We start from the raw sequence: 27,245 nt of genomic DNA, 5'->3' as shown, positions 1-27,245 counted from the left end.
AAATAATTTTTTTAACTGGGTAGTATTATTACCAGTGATAATCAGTGCCTGACAGAAGTCAAAAGAAGAATTGTTATGGCAAAACAAGTGTTTCAAAGCAGGAAAAAATCTGTTGTTAAATAAGCACATAGGAATTGAAACCTGGAAGGAATTTGTTAGAACCTTTGTTTGGAGTGGGCTAACTTACAGTAATGAGACCTGGATTTTGGGAAAACAAGCACAATCAAGACTAGAAGCTGTGGAAATGTGGTTCTGGAGGAGACTGACAGGGACGAGTCAGACAGAAAAGAAGATTAATATCCAAATCGTGAATGACGTTAATGAGAAATGAACCTTAAATTATTCAGTAGAACAGAGGAAAGCTAAATTTCTTGGACACGTCCTACGACATGACACCTTTTACCAGAATGTCTTCGAAGCCAAGGTCCTAGGAAAGAAGTTGAGAGGAAGACCGCATCTCTCATACCTTAGAAACATAATCACTCAGCTGGGTTTTGCTTCATATATCACGATGAAAAGGACTGTTGAAGACCATGCGATGTGGCTGCAGCAACAAGGCTTAGCCTTTAGATAATGGATGGATGGACCCTGTCATATGCTTTTTCCAAATCCAAAAACACTATTATCAAGTCCTTCCCTGCCTGAGTGAAAAAATTAGGTCTGCGGTCCCTCTGTTTCTTTTAAATCCATGTTGTTCCTCTTCAAATTGATCTTCCATTATTTCTCTCAGTCTCTGTTCTATAATCTTCTCCATTATCTTAAGGCAATATGACAAAAGGGTGATGCCTCTATGATTGGTGCACTTCCTTTTTTTAAACAATGGTATTATAATTCTTATTTTTCCATCATCTGACAACTATTTCTCTTGCCATATAACTCACAGTGTTTGATGTAACCACTGTATTCCAGGGATTACAGCTGCCTTAATCATGCCTGCTGTTAGTTCATCTTCACCTACTGACTTTTTGTTTTCTTCAGGGCGTTTTCTGCATCTTTCCAAGTAATTGGAGGTTGTTCCTTCTTATTCATTAGCGACTTTGGTAACTTGTTCTTATTCACACTCCCTGTTCAATCATTTTCCGAAATAACTCTTCATCTCTTCTCTGATTCCTACCATATCTCTGATAATGATCCTGTCCTCTGTTTCAATAGCTTTAATTTCTTCCCTATTTGATGTTTTACTTTTCATTAACCCAGATAACATTTTCTGATTTCCTTTACTGTCTTCCTCAATTCTTTAGGTGAACAGTTCCCAGCTCTTCTCTTTCTCTTCTTTCACTATCCTTTTTACCTGGAGTTTCTTATTCCTGTTCCAGTCTTCCTATTTTTTCATCATCCTTTGGTACAATTTCCTGAGCTTCAACATCTTTTCCTTTGCCATGTTTCTTCCTCAATTGTATGCTTTAATCTATCATTCCATCAACTTGTTTCTTTCTCCTTGATTTTACCTTTCATTTTACCTCATACCTGTACTGTATAGCACAGTCAACTATTGTTGTTCTAAATGCATTCCACTCTTCATCAACACTACCTGACTCATATTTTGGCAATTTAATTGCCATCAAATTTTGAAAATCCTTCTTGATTTCTTTGTGTTTCAGGTTCCATTCTTTAATCTTTGGGAATCTCTTTACTGCAGGTGTAGCTTTAAGTATGCAGTTTAGATCCACTACTAGAAGTTTGTGGTCGCTATCTAAGCTTTCACTTGGGATAACTTTCGTATCCCTCACTTTTTCTCCAATTAATTTATCGGTTATCACATAATCAATAACTGTCTTTGATTTCCCATCCCAGCCATATCTGGTAATCTTATGGCTATCCCATTTTTTGAAGAATGTATTTTTTATTAAAAGATTGCTTCTTACACTCAAATTTAGAATATGTTCACCCTCTACATTTCTTGTTCCATATCCAAAAGGGCCCATCACCAACTCGTACCCAGACATATTGGCCCTAACTTGGGCATTCAGATCCCCAATTATCATAACACTGTCTTCTCGTATTTGATCTTTCAAATCATCCAGGAACTGTGTTCTCTCATTATCACTGCATCCTTGCTGAGGGGCATACACTTGGACAATTGTAAAACTATTCTTCTGTAGGTTTACTCTGGCTTTCATTATCCTATCATTTACAAAGGTAACATCTGTGACATGCGTGATATCTTTGTGGAGTACCCAGCCTACTCCATTTCGTGCTTCCTTTCTATTACCATGCCAGAACAGTTTGTAACCTCCTCTTAATTTTGAATTTGTCCCTTTCCATTTTGTCTTGCTCAATCCCAGTATATGAATCTTCCTTCTTTTCATCATATCTACAATATCTTCACTCTTGCCTGTCAGAGTTATCACGGAGTTCCTACTCTCAATTTGTGTTTGCATTTTAGTCCAGTCTGACTATTTTCTCTTTCCCTGATATTACTTCCTGTATTCCTAGGATTATCTTCAAACTCTGGAGAGTTGTCATTCGTTCCAAGGGTACATGGAATTTGGCCTAAATTTGGTGTATTCTTCCATCCAAGGCTCATTCTTAGACTGAAAGTAACATATAATGACACTCTTCTGCTAACCTGCTAAGCCTAACGCATCAGAGGATTTTCTTTCAGGGTTTACTCCCTTAGCCTTTGAGGATCCCTCCTCTTCCCACAAGGCAGTGGGTTCCTTTTGTACTATCCCCAGATAAATGGGTCGCCTCCGCCGGTTCAGCTTTCATTTTACGCCTTTACTGCTGTTAAGGTCTTACGTATCCCTGTGTACGGGGCCCATGTTATACCCCATGGGACTGGGTCCGCACCAGAACTTGGCCGCTACCATAGCTAGACTACATTACCGTTGCCCACCCCCACGGCATGGACATGCCTGACAGGATTTACCCATGTAAACACAGATCATCTCTGATGTCTCATGGACCGGTTAAGGAGGTTGTTGATGCCAACTTCAGATATGGCACTATATTCCAGCCTATTGCCTTTAAAATAACTTATCCCCAGAAATCTTATCAATCCCAGTTGTTTTTCTAGCTTTCAACTTTGTATCTTTTTCTAAATGTCTTTATTATCATAGGTAAATTTCAGTAATTCGCCAGTATTAATTGTCTCCTCTATCTGGACATCATCCTTATATTCAGCTACCTTTACATACTGCTGACTGAATACAGTGCCTTTTGTAAGTCCTCACATTAAGGATCTCTGGAATGTCCTTCCTGGAAACAGTTTCTGCCTTTAAGTATCTATACATATCCTTTCATTGCTTTCTAAAATTCAAATAATATCCATAGATGATTTTCTTTTTTTGCTAAATTCAATATCCTAGTAAAAGTCAAAGAAATTATTGGTCTCCCTCGTGACTGTCCAGATGGAATGATTTATGTTCCAAAGTATAGGTCTTACGCGAGCCAGGAGGGAAGCTCCTCTAAAAAACATCAATATCTTCAGCCATCTTCGTGTTAGAAACAATCACCTTCACACTATCGGAGACTTATGGGCAGAAAAGAAATCAGTATTGGAGAAGTTAGATATTGATGATACTAATAATCCATTGACTGGTTGGCAAATTCGTAACCTACTATGAGAACAAAGCTTCCATACTTGGAGACTACACTCTTTAAGAGGGAAAGGCATTGAAGTTTATGCAATCACCCTAAAGCAAACTTCTGGATAAGTAACCGGAAAGGACTACCCTACTCTGAATGAAGAAATGCTCTCAAAATGTTGTGCAGCATCTTGGTGGTTTGAGCACTTCCTGGTAGATGTCCTGGCACAATCTCCTGCCATCATTCAGACTGTGGCATGAATGAAACTCTTGGTCATGCATTAGGATACTGTCACAAAGGAGAATTGCTAAAGAACACCTGTCATCACATAGTGATAACCTCTGTACTGGGAGATTTGAAGTGGAGAGTTTATGAAGAAGTACACTGTATCTCTTCCACGGGTCCACCAGAAGAGCAGATATTGTTGCCATCCACCAGCTGACTCAAACAGCTGTTATTCTTGATCCAACCATCTGGTATAAAAGAGACTTATCCCAGGCCAAGGAAGTGATCAGGAAAAGAAGAGTATTTATGAATCATGCATCCCATATCTGAGTGAGAGACATAACATTCGCCTAGAAAAATTGGTCCATGACTCTGGAAAAAATGATGGGACATTTTAAAAGGTGTAGGGACTACAGTAGAGTCTCGTTAATCCGAACTAATTGGGACCGGAGTCTGTTCGGATTACGAAATTTTTGGATTAACCGGAAAATATTTTCTAATAATAATGTTATTGTTTTTACGTCTCACTAACTACTTTTATGGTTTCCGGAGACGCCTAGGTGCCGAGATTTTCTCCCGCAGGAGTTCTTTTATGTGCCAGTAAATATAATTACACGAGGCTGACGTATTTGAGCACCTTCAAATACCCCCGGACTGCACCAGGAAGTGAGTGGATGGAAGCTGACTGTCATCAATTACAAACAGACCAAGAAATTGTAGCTATGGTGGAGAAAGAATCTGGAGTTGATGAGGAGCAGAGTGACGATGGAGAAGACCACAATGAACAACTAGTGTCACATTCAGTTGCCGCGGCCGCCTTAGAATTTGCCGTACGCTACGTCGAGCAACACTCCGCTGCTACGCCCACTGATGTGATGTTTATGAGACGCTGGTTTAACAATGCATCTTCGAGTAGGTTCTAATCACTATGGCAAAATAAACTAATAAACTAACAGACTTTGTAAAGATAAACGACCAGTGATTGATGGTTTATGATGTGTAATTATGTTTACATTAAGTTACTCTAATAAAATATGACTAATCAAATGCAAGTAAATCTTCATTCTATAACATGTTCTTTCATTTCAATAAGGAGAACTTTAAAAAAAAATGATTTCAGTTTGGATTAACCGGACTTTCGGATTAACGGGGTTAGGATTAACGGGACTCTAGTGTATTTTAAACCATCACTTATACTACTCCTAAATGATAAATCATTTAATAGTTTCTTTCTTTGCAATATTTTAAATATTTTCGGTTATCATCATCTAAATTGTAAACATTCAGGATCCTTGTGGTCATTTATGATTTGTGAACTTTTGAAAATACTGCAATCTCTCCTTACTCCCACAACCATTCGTAACTCTTTTTCTTTCTAATTTGTACCTCCTTCTCAATCTCTATATTTTCTTGTTATAATAAAATGGGTCCTTACCATTCCTTCCATTCCTTACCACTTTTAAAGGTACATACCTGTTTTCACACTCCTCAACAATTGTTCATGGCTGTTTACATTTTTATTTACAATTTTCCAGTTGTCATAATTCCCTTTTAAAAACTCCCCCCATGCCATTCCTAGTAACCTTATGGTATTGCCTATAAGCCCTAATTTTACAATCCTTTCTACCACATTTATTTTTATCTATGAAAAAATCTTATAGCACATGACACTTCAGTTTCTCTATAGAGCTCATCTGGCCTTATTAGCACCACATCTAGAATATTTTTCCTTCTGATTGGTTCCATAACTTTCTGCTTCAGCTGTCCTTCCCATATTAACTTGTTCACCATTTGTTGGTCATGCTTTCTGTTGTTTGCATTCCCTTCTCAGTTAACATTTGGTAAATTGAGATCACCCACTACAATAACATTTATTTCTGTGTCATTCTCCACATAGCTGATATCTTGAAATTCCACATCAGTGTCAGTACCAGCTGTGTCAGGTCCGTACACTGCAAAAACATCAAGATGCCTATTATCTTTAGAGACACCTAGAATTTCATGTTTCTCATCCTTAACTTTTTCGTAGCTTACAAATTCTCTCCCTTCTACCATTCCTAACCTGTCCCTATGGTAATCACTACATTTCTCTGAGAAGATTTACACATTCATAATACCGTATCACTTTTCAGCCATAATTCCTATTACAATATCAGATAAATATACATATCTATTCTTCTACAGTTCACCACTAATAATTTTATGTCATCCTTACTTGACTTCCTGTTTCCTATAATGCCATCACCACTATTTCTCTGAAATGTGCCCACCTATAATTCTTCTAAATAAACCACCTAACCTACATGTAGCTTTGAGTTTCAAGTGAAAGCCATCTGAATGTAAATCCCTATCTCTTAACCTCCCACTAGGATTTACAAATCTCAGTCCCAGTCTCCCACATACCCATTTGATAGTCTCATTTAAATCCCGAATCACCCTTCAGCCAGTATCCCTTCTATACAGTATCCCACTGATAAGAATCTATGCTTCCTTAAACTTCTCCTGTACTGCCATTACTAGGTCCCACACATCCCCAGTTATGTTAGTACCTATTCCTGCTTGCTGTTCATTGTTGGTACCAATGTAAAAAATTACCACCTTCTCCTTACCCTCCTCCTTCCCTTCTATTTTCCTCAACATCTGCCTTAATTCCTGGTTCCCTTTCATCCACACAATTTCCCCACATGCCTAAAAATTGAGTCACTCTTGACCAGAGCTTCAACCGTACCTTCCTCATTAGATCCCTTCCTCTCCTGAAACAAGAAATGGAGAAATACAGTATTGGAATATCAATGATTCAGGAAGTCAGATTGAAAGTAAAGGGTGTTTTCAGAAGTTGTAAACATACAATTCTGCATAGTTGAGGAGCTAGAGGTACAATAGGTGACACAGGCTTTCTTGTAGATAACAGATATCAGTCAGTGGTTTTGAATTTTATGCCTGTAAATGAAAGAAAATGTACTCCAAGAATGAAGGCCCTTTTTTTTCAACATCATTTTTGTGTGTGTTTGAAACTACAAAAGATGCTGAGGATGAAGAGATAGATATATTCTATGGACAATTGGAACAAGAAATGGAGTGCATCCCATGACATGATGTAAGATTTATACTTGGAAAATCTGGTGGCCATGATCATTAAAGCATTGAATTTTATATGGTCTGACTCCATGGTTAGCTGGTTCTAGTCCCATTGGTCGAAAAAACTTTCACCATCAGAATGTTGGCCAGCAGAGTAGGGGAGGTAGTGGTATACAATTTCTAATCACTAGATTGTGTGCCAAAAGCCTGGATTAAATTCAAAACCTCTCTGCAGTGTTCATATGGAGTGAGGGCATATGACACTTTTGATGGTGATTCGTCCATCGGATTAGGGCATAAAGCTTAGAGCAGACCCCTTGGTGTCATTTGCCAGGAGTAGGCTATGTGTCAACACTGGCTTTCACCCTCTTCCTACCTCATTATCATCATCATCCACATCTAGACACACAAGCCACCTATGGGCATCAAATAGAAAGACCTGCACCTGGTGAGCCAAACCTGTCCTCAGATACTCCCAGCACTAAAAGCCATATTATAAATAAATACTTGCAGATTTCACTTTTGAGATGGACAAGGAAGAAGCCTATAGGGACACAATTGAGAAAAGCTTGCATGATGTGTCAAATGAGAAAGAACAAAGGCTGACTGATTTTGTAATGGAAAACTCAATGTTGTTGAAGAGTGCATGGTTTCAGAGAAAGAATATCAGGAAAGCCACTTCGTGTTCACCAGCTGGTAGCACCTTTAATCATATAGACCATGTAGTAATCAATTGGAGACATGCATCTGTTATCCTGCATGTGACAGTAGTAGAGGAGCTGGCTGTGATTTGGGATTTTTCAACCATATACTATATTCTGTACAGACAAAGAAGGAAATATGATTGGTGGAAGAGACCAGATTCCTGACCAATGGGCTGAATAGTTTAGTGAACTGTTGAATGCTGCTGCACCATCCATAGAAGAAAGTGAGGATGGCAATTAAATACTTGAAGAATAACAAGGCTCCAGGAAGTAATCATATTTCAACAGAGATGATCAAATATGGAAGCAATCAACTTATACACCTGGTTTCCCAGCTAATTGTGGAAGTGTGGGAATCAGAACAAATGCCAGAGCATTGGAGCTCAGCAATTATTTGCTTAATTCGTAAGGAGAAGAAAAAGCAAACTGTGAATATTATAGAGGGATATCTTTGCTTAGTGTGCTTTATAAGGTCTTTGTCAAGGTTTTTCCTATGAGATTTACTCCACTTGGAGACTACCAGAGTGGCTTTTAACAGGGTTGATCAACAATAGACCCCATCTTCACTGTCAGGCAAATAATGGAGGAGTGCCATGAATATAATGTGGATGTACACCAGCTGTTTGTATATTTCCAGCAGGTTTATGATAGTGTGAAAAGGAGGGAAATGTATCAAACAATGATGTACATGGAGTTCCCAGCTAAATTGATAAGACTGGTGAAAATGACTCTCTGGAATACAAAATGAATGGTTAAAGCAGAAGAAAATCTTACTAGACAATTCGAAGTAAACCAAGGTCTGGGCAGTGGGATGTGTTATCCACTGTACTCTTCAATGTGGTTCTGGAACATGTAATGAAAAAGTAATCAAGGTGGTACTCTGTTCAACTGTGTAACTCCGAATATAATCTATGCTGATGATATTGATATTCTTTCTCAAAGACTGTAAGACCCAGAGAGGAAGGACTGAACAGATTAAAAAAGGAGACAGGAAAAATGGGACTTAGAATGAATAATAATAAATTTCAATATTTGTTCTCATCTAGGAGGAGCACAATTATGGAAGATACACTCATAAAGTTAAATGGCATCAAACATGGAAGTTCAGGGTGCTGGTGACAAAAGATAATGACATGAAAGGGAAAATAAAATCTAGGATTACTGCAGTCAAGAGAGCTTACTTTGCTTTGCTGAAAGTGCTCAGATCACACAGCCTTAGTAGAAGACTGAAGCAGGCAGTTTATCAAACAGTACTACTATGACCACTGGTAACTTATGCTTCTGAAACATGGGCAATGACTAGAGCAGATGAAGTACTGTTGAACAGATGGAAGAGAAATAATAATGAGAAAGATTTTTGGTCCAATGAATGAAGGGGAACAGTGGACAACATGAAAAAACAGAGACCTGGAGGAACTCTATGGGTATCCAAATATTGTATCTGAAATATATTAAGGTGGTTTGAACATGTAGAGAGGCCAGATGATAGCTCTGTCAAGTAAATCTAAAAAAGGAAATCCAGGTCGCAGAAGATGGAAATGGCTGGATGATGTGTATTAGGATTTAATAAAGGTGGGAATAAGAAGATAAAGGAAGTGTGCTGAAGATCAGGAAGATAGGTCTACAATTGCCAGAGAGGTCAAGGTCCTGCATGGGAAAGAATAAGTAAGTACATCTAGAATATTTTTCCCTCTAGCTTGTTCCATCACTTTTGGATTCAGCTGTCCTTACAATATTAACTTATTTACCATTTATTGGTCATGCTTTCTTGTCATTCGCATTTCCTTCCCAGTTAACATTTGGTAAATTGAGATCACCTTTGTACCGTTACTAACAGTACATCATATTATTATATTGGACAAAAGCACTAATTTATTTCCTGTGTGTAAGTGAACTATTTTCCCTACTGTGGACTCCGATAAGTACTGTATTTATTCTGTGCTTAAACTTGTGAGTTGGCAACACTGTCTGATGCTGCTGCATATCGAATGCTACCTTGCAGTAAGAATTATAACGTGAGTCAGTTAGTTGCCATCCATGCAGAGAACAGACGTGTTGTTTTGAAACGTGAACTGACGCAGCATGGCGGGCGACTTTCTCCTGATCTACAATGCCATTAGGCAAGAGTTGTGTTTAAAGAACAGGGATTTGATTCCAGAATATATTTATGATGACCTAAATTATGCATTAATGGTACTGATTTATTCAGATTACCAGTGTGTTCATTATTTATTATTTTATCATATTCTAAGGTAGTGTGTTTGCCCAGTTTAAATTTTAATGATTTTATTTATCTCACCCCGATAGTAATCTTATTTTACCAATGCAACTTAATTAATTTAAACTACTGTAAATATATCTATAATGTCTAACTTAAAATCTTAACAAATATAGCCAATTACTCAGACCATCATATATCATTCACTCAGGTAATTCTATAGTTTGAGAAATAATTTCAACAAGTAGATCTGAAGGTCTTCAGATTTATAGAGTTCGAGAGTTTGGTAGCCGACACTTGGAATGACCGGTAGAAAAGAGCAGTTTTGTTATTGGGAATGGCGATGGTATGAGAACTGGTACGTGAAAGAGGGAAAGTGTGTTAAACAAAGGTAATGGGATGTTTATTCATTCAGCAGTCTGTACAGTAGAGTAGCGGTGTGTAGCTTACATAGTTCGTCGAATTTTAACTGGCCTAATCTTTTTTCTCCACCTGTTGACAATGGGCAGTGCCTGCAGTACGTTCTACAATTTCCTGTGCTGTTATCCTCCATCACCATTGTTGTTGCTGGGTGTGGTGCACCTGCTACAATTACATTCCTTTCTGTGTTATTCCTCACATGGCTGATTATCTTATCAGATAATTCTGTGTCCGTGTCACTCCTTCAAGGCCTGTACACACCAAAACCATCAAGTTGCCAATTATCTTTAGAGATCAGCCTCATGCCAACTCTAGAATTTCATGCTCCTCATCCTTAACTTTCTCATAGCTAACAAATTCTCCTTCAACCAGTATGAATACTCCCACTTCAATAGATTCTATGCTATCTCTACATAAAGCACTCCAGTTCCAGCAGAAAATTTCTGCACCCATATCACTTCCTAGCTACAATTCCTAATATAATATCTGGCAAATATATATATACAGTATGTTAAATTACTTGATTCTATTCCTTTCCTTACAGCACTTCTATAGTTTATCTCTAATAACTTTATGACATCCTATTTCTTAACTATATTACTATTATTAAAAATAAATGATACACTTTTAATAAGTAACGTATTGAAAACACCAAGCTTGATAGAGTATTTAAATGTTTAAAACCAGTTTTCAAGTGCAACTATAATGATGGTCACTATTCAAGAAATTATACATCAAAGAGGAAAAGAATAATTTCTAGGACCAAAGTGATTACAGTTTAAATGAGATGCTGATACTTACGAGACAATGAGACATAGAGGTAGGTTCTCTATATTATTGTAAAAAGCTATAACTACGTTGCCAAGTGTCAACAACACTGTTATACTATTCAGTATCAGTGGTATCCAGTATTCTTCCAGTCCATCAAAGAGGTTCAGTTCCAACTGTTGTATGAAGTATACTACAATGTTCTCCTTCCCAGCTGTCTCTAAAAAGACAAATATATTCATTAGTGTTACATTCATAAGCAAAGTGTTTGAGAAATTATCCTTATTTTTATGTTAAAGAAGTACTGAATACCATTCTTCAGATAAATACAAATAGTTACAGAATAAAAGTGCTTAACCCTTATGCTGTGACATCCCGTGTTAGCTGAATGTAATTTTTTCATTTCACTACACTATTTGACTTAAGTTCACTTCTGACAAAATCTTTGTTGTTTGCAGTGTTACTGTACTTTACTCCCTGAACCAGAAAAACAGTACTTTGGTGGCAAAGTGTTGCCATGTCAATTGCTTGAGGAGTTTGTTTGGCTGTTAAGACCGCACATTTCTTCTACTGTAATATATTTTTTAGAGTGCCATTGCTTGTAAGTATTGAACAAGATTTTATTTACATGTGTTACTTGAGATTCTCTGAAACATAATAAGTCAACAATAAGTATTGTTATTGTCTATTAACAGTCATTATTTACGGCAGCGAATTCCTATTTCCCACTCGAACATGCATAGAGCACAAAATACTTGATTTGGAAACATTAATTTTTTTGTCTTAAAAACTGCATTCTTTCACAAATGAGTCAATAATTAATTGCACAGCATAAGGGTTAAATTATGATAATGAGAAAGAATGAAGAAAAGTAAACACATACAAAAATATGCAAAGAAAATTATTGTTAGTAAATTGTGGTAACATTCTGTTCAAAACCTTAACCATCTCTAAAATGAGCTATTACAAGTTATCCGTAGTTATGGTGATGATGATCCCTTATTTATAAGCAGCCAAGTTGGGGAGTTATTCTTCTCCTTTTTTCTTTCTATTTGCTTTATGTCGCACAGACACAGACAGGTCTTATGCCGACCATGGGATAGGAAAGGGCTAGTAGTGGAAAGGAAGCGACCCTGGCCTTAGTTAAGGTGCCATTTTTTGTAAGTATTGAACAAGATTTTATTTACATGCATGTTACTTGAGATTCTCTGAAACATAATAAGTAAAAAATAAGCATTGTTATTGTCCATTAATGGTCATTATTTATTAATGGTCATTATTTATGACAGCGAGTTCCTAGGGCTAGGAAAGTGGGAAACCATGGAAAACCATCTTCAGGGCTGCTGACAGTGGGGTTCAAACATACTATCTACCAGGTGTAAGCTTACAGCTGTGCGACCCTAACCGCACGGCCAACTCGTCCGGTAAAACTATCTTCAAGGCTCCCGACAGTGGAGTTCGAACCCACTATATCCTGAATACAGGCTCAAAGCTGCGCAACCCTAACCACATGGCCAACTCACTTGGTTTATTCTTCTCCATGTTTACTCTGTAAAGGCCACAGAGTCTTATTTTTTTTAATTTATTTTTATTTTTTATTTTTTTTTTACTATTGAAAGATTTTAGTTTTTCTAAAGTTGGTAAAATATAGATGGGTAGTGTCTGTGTGTGTGTGTGTCATGTGTAAAATCACACCCAGACTATAAAACAAACAAAAGTGTTATATATTGGTGACCCGACGTGATTGGGAGAAAATACGGTGAACAATGAAAGCATGCCCAAAGACCGACCAGAAGCAAATAAGGTAGCATTAAAATTCCACCAACCGAGTTCAATAGCTGCAGTCACTTAAGTGCGGCCAGTATCCAGTATTTGGGAGATAGTGGGTTTGAACCCCACTGTCGGCAGCCCTGAAGATGGTTTTTTGTAGTTTTCCATTTTCACACCAGGCAATTGCTGGGTAGTCCTCTGCACATGGCCCCCAAAAAGGATGACACAATATGCCCATGTGGTAATTATAGATGATTAAACGAAAGAACACTTCCAGACCGTTATGTGAATGGGAATGAAGAAATCTTTAAACTTACGGTACTTAAAAGGTGGTCGCTGCCCTCCCAACCGTTTAAAATGAGGCAAGCACACCTAGCCAACATTGGAAACAATCTTCAAGAACGGGACCGCTAAACTGAGAAGAAATTGAGAATGCTGCTATTCTAAAATTTTTAAATTCATTGGCATTTTTCCATCATTTATCACATACATTTCACCTGGCACATTCACTCCCCTCAAACTTGGTTTCTCAAGCTTTTTCGCTCCCCTCCTAGCCATTCTTGATGATGGGAGTTTCTACAAAGACAGACTGTCAGCCTGAATTTTCAACACCGTGATTTTGTCTTGTTTTTGAATTGTTATCAAAGTACAAGTTTTAAACTAAGAGGTGCGCAACCTCACTATTAGCACTTATTGTTTTGTTTCCGTCTGTATCATTTATTTTATTTTATTTTGTTTTCTTAGGTTTCACACACTTTTTTCACTGAATTCATCTCAGTGAGTTACTTATTGCTCCATCTAGTGATGTAAATATTGTATATTGTTATTGTTTTATTTCTGACATGTCTTTTGTTTTTCTTCCGTTCCTTCATTATGTTTTTAGCACATTTTTAGCTTGTATTATGTAGATTTCTTTAACCCTCCCCTTATTTCACTGAAGATGGCTCAAACGAGTTGAAACATGTTTAAATTTGATTGCTCCATCTAACGATGGATTTATGTTTTTGTTTTGAATTAGGAGGATACATTTAATTTTTCCTTTGTAAAATTAAGTATTGGTTCAGTGTTCATACTGAGAATTGTATTTATAAATTTCAAAAGCAATAACAATACATTTTGTAATTATTTATGGGTGTTATATGGAAGTTTGTATTCAAAGTTCCAAAGTTCACTCCTCTTGATGTACCAAGGGGACTTGAAACTAACATCTGTCATTTTTTCATAATCTATGAATTGGATTTTGTATTTTCATGCACTGGAGTGTGCATTAGTATAGGCATCATGCACTGGCAGAAGCGTAAAACATAGATTGATATTTTCCATCATCTAGGCAGTTTTTTCTTCTCCTGTAAAATCTAGAAGTTGTTAGAAGTCCCCTTACAACATCAAGCGATTCATATATTTGTTTGCCTATCTATTGGCAAACAAAACAAGAGAAGAATCTTTTAAATCGCTCGTCACGTTCACTTACTACAGCAATCCGAAGTGTACTGAGTGTGCATAATGGAGCAATCATTGCATGAGGACCCTGCAGAGATAGGTTGTATCATGGCGCTAAATTTAATGCCAACTTTCTGTGCATGCAAGCCTGCAGAATGAGACGTCACATCAAAAATAGACATGAACAATCAACAACAAAGAACCAGCCTCCATTGGATTTTCCTTCCCATTGCCTTCCTATTGCCATGATCCTCTCTTTCATATTTTGTATCCGAGCTCCCTTGGTCAACTGTTGTATTCCTCTGATCTCACCAGTTTGTGAAGCCTGAGGAGTCTCATTCTCATGCTCCCTCTGTAGATCAGTGTTAAGAGTGTTGGCCTCTCTCTGGATCACAAGATCCCTGGTACCTGGTAGAGGTAGTCAGATATTTAAAGGCTGGAAAAATCTTCTTTCAGCACTCCATGTTGTATGATATTGGCATGTAAGAGATCTCTAGTGATACATTTGGTGCTTACCTGACAAAATCAAAAAGTCATAGGTCACCCAAAAGAGTTGCTACTTCTCTGTCATCAGGCAACCTAAATGACGTAAAATCAGAAATACCTGCACGTCTTAGCTGGGACATTATTATTATTATTATTATTATTATTATTATTATTATTATTATTATTATTATTATTATTATTATTATTCATTCATTCATCTTTGCTAATCGGCCAACTAGGGACCACGATAAGTCTCACTTTACATTCTGGCATTTGTTCATTTTTCGCTTGATCCACACCGTCTTCATCAGCTCACTGTGCTTAGCACGACATTCTTCTGTCCATTTAGCACCAGTTGCCTGTTTTTCGTTCCGGAAAGTCCCAAAAGTCTTGATGGCTGCTCTGAAAAGATTTCGATCTTGTGCATCTTCTGCTTGTAGGCCCAGTTCTTTAAGATCTTTCTTGACATTAACGTACCATGGCATTGCCGTTGTTGGTTTTGAGTCAAATACAATGAAGATATGTTTCGTCCATCGAGAGTCGATCATCCGTCGTATATGATCATAGAAGCGAACTCTGCCTTTACGCATTGTGTCCGTGATTTTCTCTACCTTGGAGTATACTTCTTGCCTGGATTTTCTAATGTAGATGCCATTTTTATAGTTTGGGCCAAGTATGATGTGTAGGATCTTTCTTTCCTGTCTAAATCTGCAAGCAAACATTTCTCGGATAGGGTAAGGCATTCAGATGCATACAGCGATACTGGTTTGATGACAGTGTTGTAGTGACGAATTTTTGTGTTCAGGGAAAACCACTTTTTGTTGTATATGTTGCGGGTGGTTTGGAAAGTGACTTCCATTTTCTTGATTATTATTATTATTATTATTATTATTATTATTATTATTATTATTATTATTATTATTATTATTATTATTATTATTATTATTTCATGGTTCTTCCCTTTCTTGTATCAATATCTTCATTCTTGAAGGGCCAGACCTCTTCCACTTTGTTCTCTGATTAATGTTAACAGTGATTATTTAGATCTGTGGCCAGCCAGCCAATCAATCAATCAATCAATCAATCAATCAATCAATCAATCAATCAATCAATCAATCAATCAATCAATCAATCAATCAATCAATCAATCAATCAATCAATCAATCAATACTGATCTGCATTTAGGGCAGTCGCCCAGGTGGCAGATTCCCTATCTGTTGCTTTCCGAGCCTTTTCCTAAATGATTTCAAAGAAATTGGAAATTTATTGAACATCTCCCTTGGTAAGTTATTCCAATCCCTAACTCCCCTTCCTATAAATGAATATTTGCCCCAGTTTGTCCTCTTGAATTCCAGCTTTATTTTCATATTGTGATCTTTCCTACTTTTATAAACGCCATTCAAACTTATTCGTCTACTAATGTCATTCCACGCCATCTCTCCACTGACAGTTCGGAACATACCACTTAGTCGAGCAGCTCTTCTTCTTTCTCTCAATTCTTTCCAACCCAAACATTGCAACATTTTTGTAACGCTACTATTTTGTCGGAAATCACCCAGAACAAATCGAGCTGCTTTTCTTTGGATTTTTTCCAGTTCTTGAATCAGGTAATCCTGGTGAGGGTCCCATGCACTGGAACCATACTCTAGTTGGGGTCTTACCAGAGACTTATATGCACTCTCCTTTACATCCTTACTACAACCCCTAAACACCCTCATAACCATGTGCAGAGATCTGTACCCTTTATTTACAATCCCATTTATGTGATTACCCCAATGAAGATCTTTCATTATATTAACACCTAGATACTTACAATGATCCCCAAAAGGAACTTTCACCCCATCAACACAGTAATTAAAACTGAGAGGAATTTTCCTATTTGTGAAACTCACAACCTGACTTTTAACCCCGTTTATCAACATACCATTGCCTGTTGTCCATCTCACAACATTTTCGAGGTCACGTTGCAGTTGCTCACAATCTTGTAACTTATTTATCACTCTATAGAGAATAACATCATCCGCAAAAAGCCTTACCTCCGATTCCACTCCTTTACTCATATCATTTATGTATATAAGAAAACATAAAGGTCCGATAATACTGCCTTGAGGAATTCCCCTCTTAATTATTACAGGGTCAGATAAAGCTTCAACTACTCTTATTCTCTGAGATCTATTTTCTAGAAATATAGCAACCCATTCAATCACTCTTTTGTCTAGTCCAATTGCACTCATTTTTGCCAGTAGTCTCCCACGATCCACCCTATCAAATGCTTTAGACAGGTCAATCGCGATACAGTCCATTTGACCTCCAAAATCCAAGATATCTGCTATATCTTGCTGGAATCCTACAAGTTGAGCTTCAGTGGAATAACCTTTCCTAAAACCGAATTGCCTTCTATCGAACCAGTTATTAATTTCACAAACATGTCTAATATAATCAGAAAGAATGCCTTCCCAAAGCTTACATACAATGCATGTCAAACTTATTGGCCTGTAATTTTCAGCTTTATGTCTATCACCCTTTCCTTTATACACAGGGGCTACTATAGCAACTCTCCATTCATCTGGTATAGCTCCTCCGACCAAACAATAATCAAATAAGTACTTCAGATATGGTACTATATCCCAACCCATTGTCTTTAGTATATAGTATATGCCAATATGTCGTACTGGCAAATAGCATTGTATTCATTCTTATATCTCCATAGGATATACTTCCCCTTAATCCTATTAGTGCATAAAGTTATCTCGCTCCACAGCTAAATGGTTAGCATGCTGGCCTTTGGTCACAGGGGTCCCGGGTTTAATTCCTGGCAGGGTAGAGAATTTTAACCATAATTGGTTAATTCTCCTGGCACTGGGACTGGGTGTACGTGCCGTCTTTATCATCATTTCATTCTCATCATGACGTGCAGATCGCCTACGGGCGTCAGATCAAAAGACCTGCACCTAGCCTCTCCGGAGGCTACATGCCATTGGTGCACAAAGTTATTTTCTGTGTTTTATTTCAACTTATCTATACGTTTGTACTTTTAATAATTGCAGAAACACGTTTCAACTATGAGAATATTCATACAAGTGATACAGGCCATCCGATATATCGGATCCTGCACACTCAGGTCAGTACAACACTAGTTACTCGGCATTACATTGTACAATAATGTTCCAAGCTAGGCAGTGTTAACATATTCAATTTACACTGTAAAGTGGACCTATAATTTCCACTACAAACTTATCACAATACTGTATAAATGCTAGTTATGTTTATGTATCCACAGAAACATTTTGGGTGAAGTTGAAACTGGTCAAGCTGATCCACTCTTCGGGTGCCACTATAGGGCTTGAACAGCTTTCATTGCAGTACAGACACTTTGCATATTTTTTACGCTGGATCACCTTGATGCACCACTTTATCTCCATCTGTTTGTAGTTCTTACCAGCAGTGACAACACTGTGGTCTTTCCATTGCACCAGCGATGCACCACCAAAACTCCTATAACCATATGATTCCCTTCTCTTTTCCCTGTCTGCCTTTCTTTGAATGGGACACTTCTCTGTCTGGTTTTCTTGAAATGTCCCTGTTGCACTCATTCCCTTTGAAATCAGATGTCTTACCAATTTCAAGGATGTAAAGTAGTTGTCAAACAGTATTTTATGCCCCCTGTTTGATTCACTTCCACCTGCATCAACAAGAGGTAGGAGTAGACTACACTTCCATCAAGTCCAAATTCTTTCAGCTTTTAATTTTATATTGCTATATACACTTGGAAAGGTATCGTATAGCCACTGGCAGAGAAAGAAGTCTAGCAGAATTTCACAATTTTCTGCATCATCTGGTGTGTGTGTATGGGGAGGGAGGAGACAGGAATGCAGTCTGTCACTAAATGAGATGTAGATTATAAGATTGTGATCTTGTCCACTTTGGGGTTGCTTCTTGTGTGTCACAATTCAAACTACTAATGCTTTTGAATTTTCTATCAGGGATGTGGGAAACAGAGGTATTGGCCCAATCTTATGCATGACTCTCTTTATTTTCGTATGACAGCTTCCTTTTGCATGGTTTTCTGGTTTTTCAGCTCCATCTGTAGAACTTTCAGTAATATTTTGGTTACCACAGGACCTAGCCTTCTGTTTTTCATATTCAGTTGGACCAATTTGCCCTTCATAATTACTCAGAAGTAGGTTTCTACCAAGGTAATTTAGCTTACCCTCATACTCATCTGTCATTATCACTGACCATTTCACATCTGTCATCAGGAGATTTGATGTGCTGCTCCTCTCCAAATGTTGGTTCTTCCTCCAAAACTTCCAGTATTTTACTTGCCATTGAACTAGTAAGGGAATACAAATGTTTGAGACAATAGGACTCACTGTGCATAGCATCCAATTTTCAGGACAGCTATACTTACAAGTCTCTTGTCACCTCAATAATAAGACATAATTGACATCTCTGTGTGTAGGTAGATACATAGGAGTGTTAACAATATGATATGTCCCAAATTTTACAATTATTGGAAATATTTGTTAATTCATAAATAAAAATCTCACTTGTTGCTCAAAACTCTGTTCTATCTTGCCACCATGCTTGCAATAAGTATAAATATAAAATAAGTATAAAATGCATAAATATCACACATATTATTTTTAAATGACGTCCAGCTTTTCGGACACTATGCACTAATGCATCACCACAAACACTATATTATTAAGGCTAATATCTATTCTCTGATGTTTGTGTGCATAGTAAGTGCTGCAGGTAGAGCTGTAAAGAGAAAATGAACTTACTTAGAAATTGTGTGAGAACGAAGTAGAGTACTGTCACAATAATAAATGACATGCTTGGCTCCAGGTGATCAAACTGCAGAGTGATGGAGATGAGTATGAAACTCATCGCTACACCCTTGCCCAGGCGGATGATGATGAATGCTGATGTGAGGCGCAGGAAGTCTGCTGTAGTTGTGGTGAACATCAGCTGTGTCCAATGCCGCGCCTGTTGACATATCACACTATTACAACACACATCTACCTCTAAGAACTTCTAAGTACTTGGCAGAATATATCAGAACTCTCCAGTAATAAAACATTACCAGATATCTTTTGTTGTCTAGAAATTTCTGAGCATTTTGGCTTGTGTATACTTGAGAATTTTATAACCATTTGTAGGCAGTGATGGGTGAAGTATAAAATAAAAGTAATTGAGCTGAATTACTGTCACCTGAGAAATTACTGAATTGCAATAACAAATTATTTTTTCAACAAGTAATCAGTAACATTACAATTACTTCACAGAACTCCTGTCTTTAGGAAATAACTGCCCCTTTTTTTTCTTTATTTCACATGGGCCTGGAATGATACCAGAATTTATAAGGAAAAGTATATTACTTAATTTTGTGTCTTTTAGCATACCAGCATTAGGTGGCTATCATAACTAAGTGAGACTAAACATGATAGATCTAACTTGGAACTTTCAAAATTATTGCTTCCAAGTTAAGTTTGCATTTCACACTCATGTTCTCATTATTTTGAGGGCCAACTACAGTAATTCAAAATATTTTCTGAAATAGGGGAATGAAATTGTCTTAATCCCTTTTTCCTATTTTATTAATGACCACTTGCAAACGCACAAAGTCATAGTAACGATTATCTAAATTGCAACCAGTAACCTCAACAAGTTGCGAGTAAACAAATGAGTGCACATCGTATCTTTGGCTGTATACCCTTAGCGCGATGCCTTGTGAGTGCTCAGGCTCCAGAGTTGCCAAACTCTCAATGCGGTATATATTATTTACTAGAAAGTAACTGTTACTATAATGTAATGATTACAATTTTATTTCAAGAAGTAAATTATGAGTAAAAGTTCCATTTTGCAAAAATTAATGATTACAAGTAAAAATTACTTTAAAGGTATTCGTTACAAGTAATTTGATCGCTTGTACTCGATTACTTCCCAACTCTGCTTGTAGGGTACAGTTGTGATTACATTCCTCAGGAAATAAGTAATGAGGATTATTAGAAACTATGTTGTGTTTGAATTTTTAATATGGATATGTCATTTTTGATGCTGTTATTTTACTTTAATAGTTATAGATATAAGAGTGGGGCACAGAAATGCATGTTTGAAAGCTGAGAATTTTAGCATAAATTGTTGGAATACATTTTGGGTTATTAGGCTTTGTTGCATTTCCAACATTCATAGACATACCCCTGCAGTTGACACTTGGTAATCTGTGCTGTTTGAATGAAGGGTAGTTACAGTAGCATTGAATTTGTTTACTGCTGGAGAGATTTCTAAAATTATGATAATGTCTGGAACTTTCTAATGTTTGCTAATGTTTGGTCACCATATGGCTACAGTTTGGTTTTATGTAAACTTGCTGCGAGAGGATTTTACATCTCAGTGAGCAGATAGTTGAACAGTAGGTGCAGCCATATCATGTATCTGTTGAGGATAGACTAACAAATGTCTCATCAAAAAAGTTTAGAAGTCCTTCAGAAGTTGCAGGGTAGCAATTTGGATGATTGACTGAAATTGCCTTGTGTTATTCCTCAACGTACTTTAGTTAGATTGATACTGCTACACAACCAAAAGCAATGGGGTAACTATATCCACTTTTCTGAGGACTAGCACCACACTCTACATGACTGTAAGCGGTACGGGTGATATCTTTCTCCAGGTACATTAGTTGCCCAATCAAATCTGCTGTTGGGGCTACATGAGGAAGCAATCATCAGAAGATTCATAATGAAATTCTATGACTTGGTATGTGGAATGTTAAAAATCTGAACTACTGTGGTAGGTTAGAAATCTTTGTTTTGGGAAACGTTTGTGTGGTACGAGGACGGTTTGAAAAGTTCTCGGAATCACCACTAGATGTCAGTGCTAGAGCAACGAGGTTCCTGCGCAATAATCACACATCCTTTGTGAGTGAACACGTGGCGCGTCAGTGCTCTAGCTGCAGGAGTGTGGTAGTGACGACTCTTTGTTGTTGTTCCCGAGTAGTGATTTGTGACAATGGAAAAAACTGAGATTCGAGCAGTGATTAAATACTTTGTAAAGAAAGGTATGAAAGCAAAGGAAATTCATGCCGACTTTCAGAACACACTGGAGGACTCTGCTCCTTCATTTTCAACTGTTGCCAATTGGACCAGCGAGTTTAAATTTGGTCGGGAGAGCTTGGATGATGATCCACGTAGTAGACGGCCAAAAAGTGTTACGACCCCAGAATTTATCGCAAAAGTGCATAAACTGGTCATGGAGGATCGTCAACTGAAAGTGCGGGAGATTGCTGAAGCTGTAGGGATGTCTTCTGAATGGGTATATGATATTTTGACCAAAGAATTGGGTATGAAAAAATTATCTGCAAGATGGGTGCCGCGGCTCTTGACATTGGACAATACACGCATCAGATTGGAAATGTCCGAACAAAGTCTGGCCCGTTTTCAGTGCAACCAACAAGATTTTTTGCACTGGTTTGTGACTACAGATGAAACTTGGGTCCACTACTATACCCCAGAGACAAAACAGCAGTCAAAGCAGTGGAAACATGCTGATTCACCACCACCAAAGAAAGCAAAGGCAGTGCATTCGGCCGGAAAGGTCATGGCCTCAGTTTTCTGGGATGAAAAAAGGCGTTCTGCTGATAGATTATCTTCCTCCTGGCCAAACAATTACGGGGCAATACTATGCAAACCTCTTAGACCAACTACAGGAAGAGATACGCAAAACAAGGCCTGGTTTGGCAAGGAAAAAGGTCATCTTTCATCAGGACAACGCTCCGCCGCACACAAGTGTTATTGCCATGGCAAAACTTCATGAACTGGGGTACGAATTGTTGCCACATCCACCTTATTTACCTGATTTGGCACCATCAGACTTTCATCTATTCTCTAAGCTGAAAATTTTCCTTGGTGGACGGAGATTTTCTACAAGGAAAGAACTGACAGCCGAATTGGAGAGGTATTTTGCAGGCCTGGAGGAATCTCATTTTCAAGATGGGATCAAGGCATAGGACGTCGCTGGACCAAATGCATTAGTCTACAGGGAGACTATGTTGAAACATAAAAGCAGTTCCACCGAGGTGGAGTACATTCCGAGAACTTTTCAAAGCACCTACGGACATGCCATTGTATGGAAGTAAATCATGGACAAGAACTGGTGGAGGAAGAGAAATGTGATGTTATAAAAATATTGGAGGTTAGGACCATAAATGATAATCAAGTATGAGAGGAGAACGATTAAGAAAAATGTAACCAGGAGAAGAGATAGAAGATGGGACACCTCTTGAGACATTCAGGATTTGTTCATTTGATTTTGGAGGGAAGTATAGTGGGTAGGAATAGTAGAGTGAGACCAAAACATGAATATGACAAATGGATTAAAGTAGCTTTAGGCAAATGCTGTATGCCAGTACCAGACATTTGTTTCATTTATCATGTGAATGAGTGGTGACATGCTGCAGTTACGCTCTCAAACAGACCAAGCTGTTCCCAACTGACAATGCTTGGCTGTTTATTGTAACTTCATTCCTATGTTGAAAAAAGTACCATCACATTAGAAACAACAGAACATTAGATGGTGTCCAAGAAAACTAGTAGACATAGGAAATGCAGATGCTTATACCCTGCAGCACTAATGAGAAATAATGATCAACCTTGTAAAACAGTATTTATGCTTATATCAACTCAGCAGTTCATAAACATCAGACAAAATTTACTGAAAGAAATTCAGTGCTAGCTAATAATCTGTACCAGAGATAAGATGTAACCTTCTAGAAGGCCAAACTAGAGACAGATAGGATCTCCAAAGACTAAAGATTGCAGATGACATCATAACTGACAGGGAGGAATTCCAGCGAAAGATCACTTCTGCAGATTTTTTATTTTATAAATTCATCCTTAGAGAGTGATATCCAGGTTATCAGCCAACATATGAAGTAGTTCTGGGAAGAAAGGAAGAAAAGTACTGTACAATAGTCCTAAGTTCTAAGCGGCCTATGATTCTTGATGATGATGATGATGATGATGATGATGATGATGTGTTTTTGTAGAGATACTGAAGACCTTTGCTGTTATAGTGTTATAGTTCAGATTTCCTTTTTTTTTTTTTTTCTTCTGTTGAGGGAAAATGTTAGGCGTATAAGGCTGTAGGTAACTACTTATTTCAGATGACATACTGGAATAATTATATGGAAATATACTGAAATAAAAACAATTTTTCATGAAGGGATTAAAATAGATAGTATATAATAGGGTTTATTACTTTCAAACACCAAGTATACACAATATTTGCTATGACTGTTACATACGTACATTTCATTTATATTATTGTAACATAGTCATTCGTAACCCATGTACTAAAAGTATTCAACACAGAATTACAGCATTTAATTCACATATTATTTTAGCATTCTTTTAGTCATTTTTGCTAGTTACTTTAAATTTTCTCAGGTCATTTAGAAATGTGTTTTTCATTCCTTTTTGTGACAAATTAATCACCTTCAAGCTGTTGCTTTGAGCACATTGGCATACTTAATCTGATCAAAGCACCTGAAGACCTGGACCCCACATGGCACAGTTATGCAAAGAAATAATCTTGTTGTCCCTTGTTTGCTGGTACTTTTCAACTTTAGTGGAGTTAAAGGAATAATTACCTGAACATTAGGCAGCTCTTTCCTTTCTTTTATTTTCCTTTCTTTTATTTTTAAATTAGCCTGAACATTTGTGATATGATTAACTGTCATTTATTAAAAATTATTTTTTGGACTGTAAGCAGAACTAGCCTGCAGATTTTAATAATGTGCAAGTAAAGAGAGATAAGAATCAGCCTGAAGGGCTCTTAAACTCTACGCTTCTTGCTGAGCAACACCACATTTGATTATTTCCTTGGAGCCTTACAAAATTCTACTCCACACTTGTTATCTGTTTCAATTTTCCCATCCAGTATTCTCCATTTTCTCTCATTCTTTTCTTTGGAGTAGGTCTTTTGAACTAGACACTATTTTCCCTGTCAGATGGTTCAGAGAAGGAACTGCTTTGTTCTTTAACCTATTACTATGAATTGATACCATATTGGCAAGTGGTCTGAAACTGAATGATAAAATTGCTTCATACTGGTGGCTGGTTAAATTCAGATTCCTAAAATCCAATTTCTGCAAATATTTTGCACAAATCTTGTTTTTCAGTTTCTCAGGGCAATATTTCATGAATAAAGTGTCTAAATCCACCCTTTGGCTTAAACGAACCCACTCAGCATAACTGCGAGATTGGAATACAAGATTATTGCAACAGTGATCAAAGCTTATTTCCCTATAAATATATTCCTGTCCATCTCAGAAAAATTGGTGTTGATCCTCTTTGTACTCCCTACTTTTTCTCCCCATACAGGTTGTTGTACCTTGGATACTATCCAGAAAATTTCAACAAGAGTATAAATTGCCTTCTTTAGTTTAACTGTTCACTACTTACAGATAATAGAGCTTACAGACCTACAATGCAATTAGACAAATATTCATAATGCTAATGTTCAACAGCCATGCTGAGTGAAGGTTTGCTCTCAAGTTACCTTCATTCTCTAAACACAGATAATGGACCATTATCTTGCAAAAATTTTCAAGAACTGGAAGAAAGAAAAATACATTCTCAACAACCACATACCGGTAACATCTGAAGTGTTCATCACTTACTTGCAAGGAGTGGTAAAGGTATGCCAACATGGTGCAGAAGAGTAAGCCATACAAGCTAATGAAACGCTGGTCTGGACACAAGGCCTTCTCTGCTATCAAGAAGAACAGGATCTATAGCAGATATTAAGAATAATTACATTTCACAAATTCTGTAACTAATTTATCTATTATTTCATTCAATTTATATGCTATATTACTTATCTTTTACATATTTCTGCTGTTTTTGAAAAGGCTTAAGTATTTATCTGGTTAGAAATTTTCTTGTGGATTGTAACACCTCATTATTATAATAAGTTCTTTGTTCCAGGTAATAAAATGCTATTGTTTTAAGTATCTTCCAGTTTGTTAGTGTTCATTCACTTAAGTTAATCTATCTTGGCAGCTTCAAGTCAGTGATACTTAGCAACTTGGCTGTTCTTTTCTTACACTTACTATCCTGCCAGCTTGTGTATCTTAGGTTATAACAACAAATCCTAACTTCTTCTAGGAACTTAATATACTGGCATGATAGCTCAGTGACATTACCATTCTCATCAAGGCAGCTGCAGTTTTGAAGCTGACCATGGCATACAAACAGTCAAGGTTATTGTTCAGCATGTTATTGTGGAGTAAGATGGTATTGTTTGTGAACTGCAGGAATGTTGGGGACAATATAAACACTAAATCCCTGAGCTAATGAAATTAATTTAAGATTAAAATCCCTCGACCCGGCTAGGATTTGAACCCAGGGTCCCCAGAACAAAAGGCCAAGATGTTAACCACTCAGCTATGGAGCCAGACATCAGGTGAAAACAGTCATTTAGTATAACCTTCAAGTAGCATCAGATAAAAATATACACCATGTATTCCAAATAGAATTTATGCAAATCTTATTTAAAATTCCTTTTAGAGGAGAGATGTGTTCATTACAATCTCCGAAAACTTGCGGTCCCGCCCCCAGAAGTACGTTTACTTTTATAACCTAATAAAGCACAGCAGTCACCACTATCCATTGCTGAAGTAGCTACTTGCATTCCTATTGGCCAACGTAAAGTCAGATGTGACGTCATTCCCGTCAATTATAATAATTAGATTCTATTACCAACCTGGGTAGAATAAAAGCACAAAGAAATAGAACAGGTAAAGGAAAGAATGTGGAATGCAGGATAGGAATAATTTTATATGAAACTTACCTTAATGTATTGGAGGGTACAGCACTGCAGCAACGTTAATAATAATTCATGCACCCTCACGTCTAAGGGGAAGGAGCTCTTAAACAGGGATTTGGCAAGATATCCCGCGAAGTGGTGTTTCCTCCTGCTGAACCCTGGAACAGAGTAGCTGCCATGCTTGAAAGGTTGCCTCCTGTTTTCTCTAATCTGCGGGTGCATGGCAGGGTACCCAAAGTTGTAATTCAGCTTTCCACCACAAGCCCACATAGAATACGCTAACCAGTGCATCCCAATGGCATTTGCACGGAGGAAACTAGAAGCCTGAGGCCACTTCAAAGCTCTAACTTGGGGGGTTATGCCCCCAGACCCACTTTGCTTGTCCCCATATCAGTGGTCTTGTCCATGCCATATGCCAACCAATCCCTTATTACTGTAACGTCCATTCTTTCCTTTCTTCCTGGGGACTTACGCCCCCAGCCTCCTCATCTTAGTTGCTAACTAGAGAGTTTGGCAGTCTTGTCAACTGCCCGACCACATCCTTGGCAAGAAGGCCGAGAGAAGTAAACAAAATACAGTCATTCCATGTGTAGATGTGAGTGATACAAGTGGTGACCCAAGGCACTAATGTCGGAGTGCACAGTATAAAGTATTAATCTAGCATCACACCAAGCAGTGCCACTACAATAGAAAGATCTTCGATGTATTTGTAAAAATGTAGAACTAAATTATGACACATGCCAATAAATTCTGTCAAAAACACCAAACATGAG

General features: G+C 37.5%; 1 protein-coding gene across 5 annotated transcripts in view; it reads right to left on the bottom strand.

The window, feature by feature from the left end:
• The window catches only part of LOC136858042 (protein TRC8 homolog), a 79,392-nt gene that overhangs the window by 12,788 nt on the left and 39,359 nt on the right, over positions 1 to 27,245 (bottom strand). For all 5 annotated transcript variants that reach the window (XM_067137272.2, XM_067137274.2, XM_067137273.2 and 2 more), the window contains 3 exons: positions 25,325 to 25,435; positions 19,428 to 19,632; positions 10,978 to 11,164 (listed from right to left, as the gene is read on the bottom strand). In XM_067137272.2, coding sequence (XP_066993373.2) covers positions 10,978 to 11,164; positions 19,428 to 19,632; positions 25,325 to 25,435 — 503 coding nt within the window. The remainder of the gene's footprint in view (positions 1 to 10,977; positions 11,165 to 19,427; positions 19,633 to 25,324; positions 25,436 to 27,245) is intronic.

This window comes from Anabrus simplex, chromosome 1 (assembly GCF_040414725.1).
Source record: "Anabrus simplex isolate iqAnaSimp1 chromosome 1, ASM4041472v1, whole genome shotgun sequence".
NCBI classification, from domain to species: domain Eukaryota; kingdom Metazoa; phylum Arthropoda; class Insecta; order Orthoptera; family Tettigoniidae; genus Anabrus; species Anabrus simplex.
The sequence above is the reverse complement of the archived record's forward strand: the minus strand, read 5'-3'. Positions and strand labels throughout refer to the sequence as shown.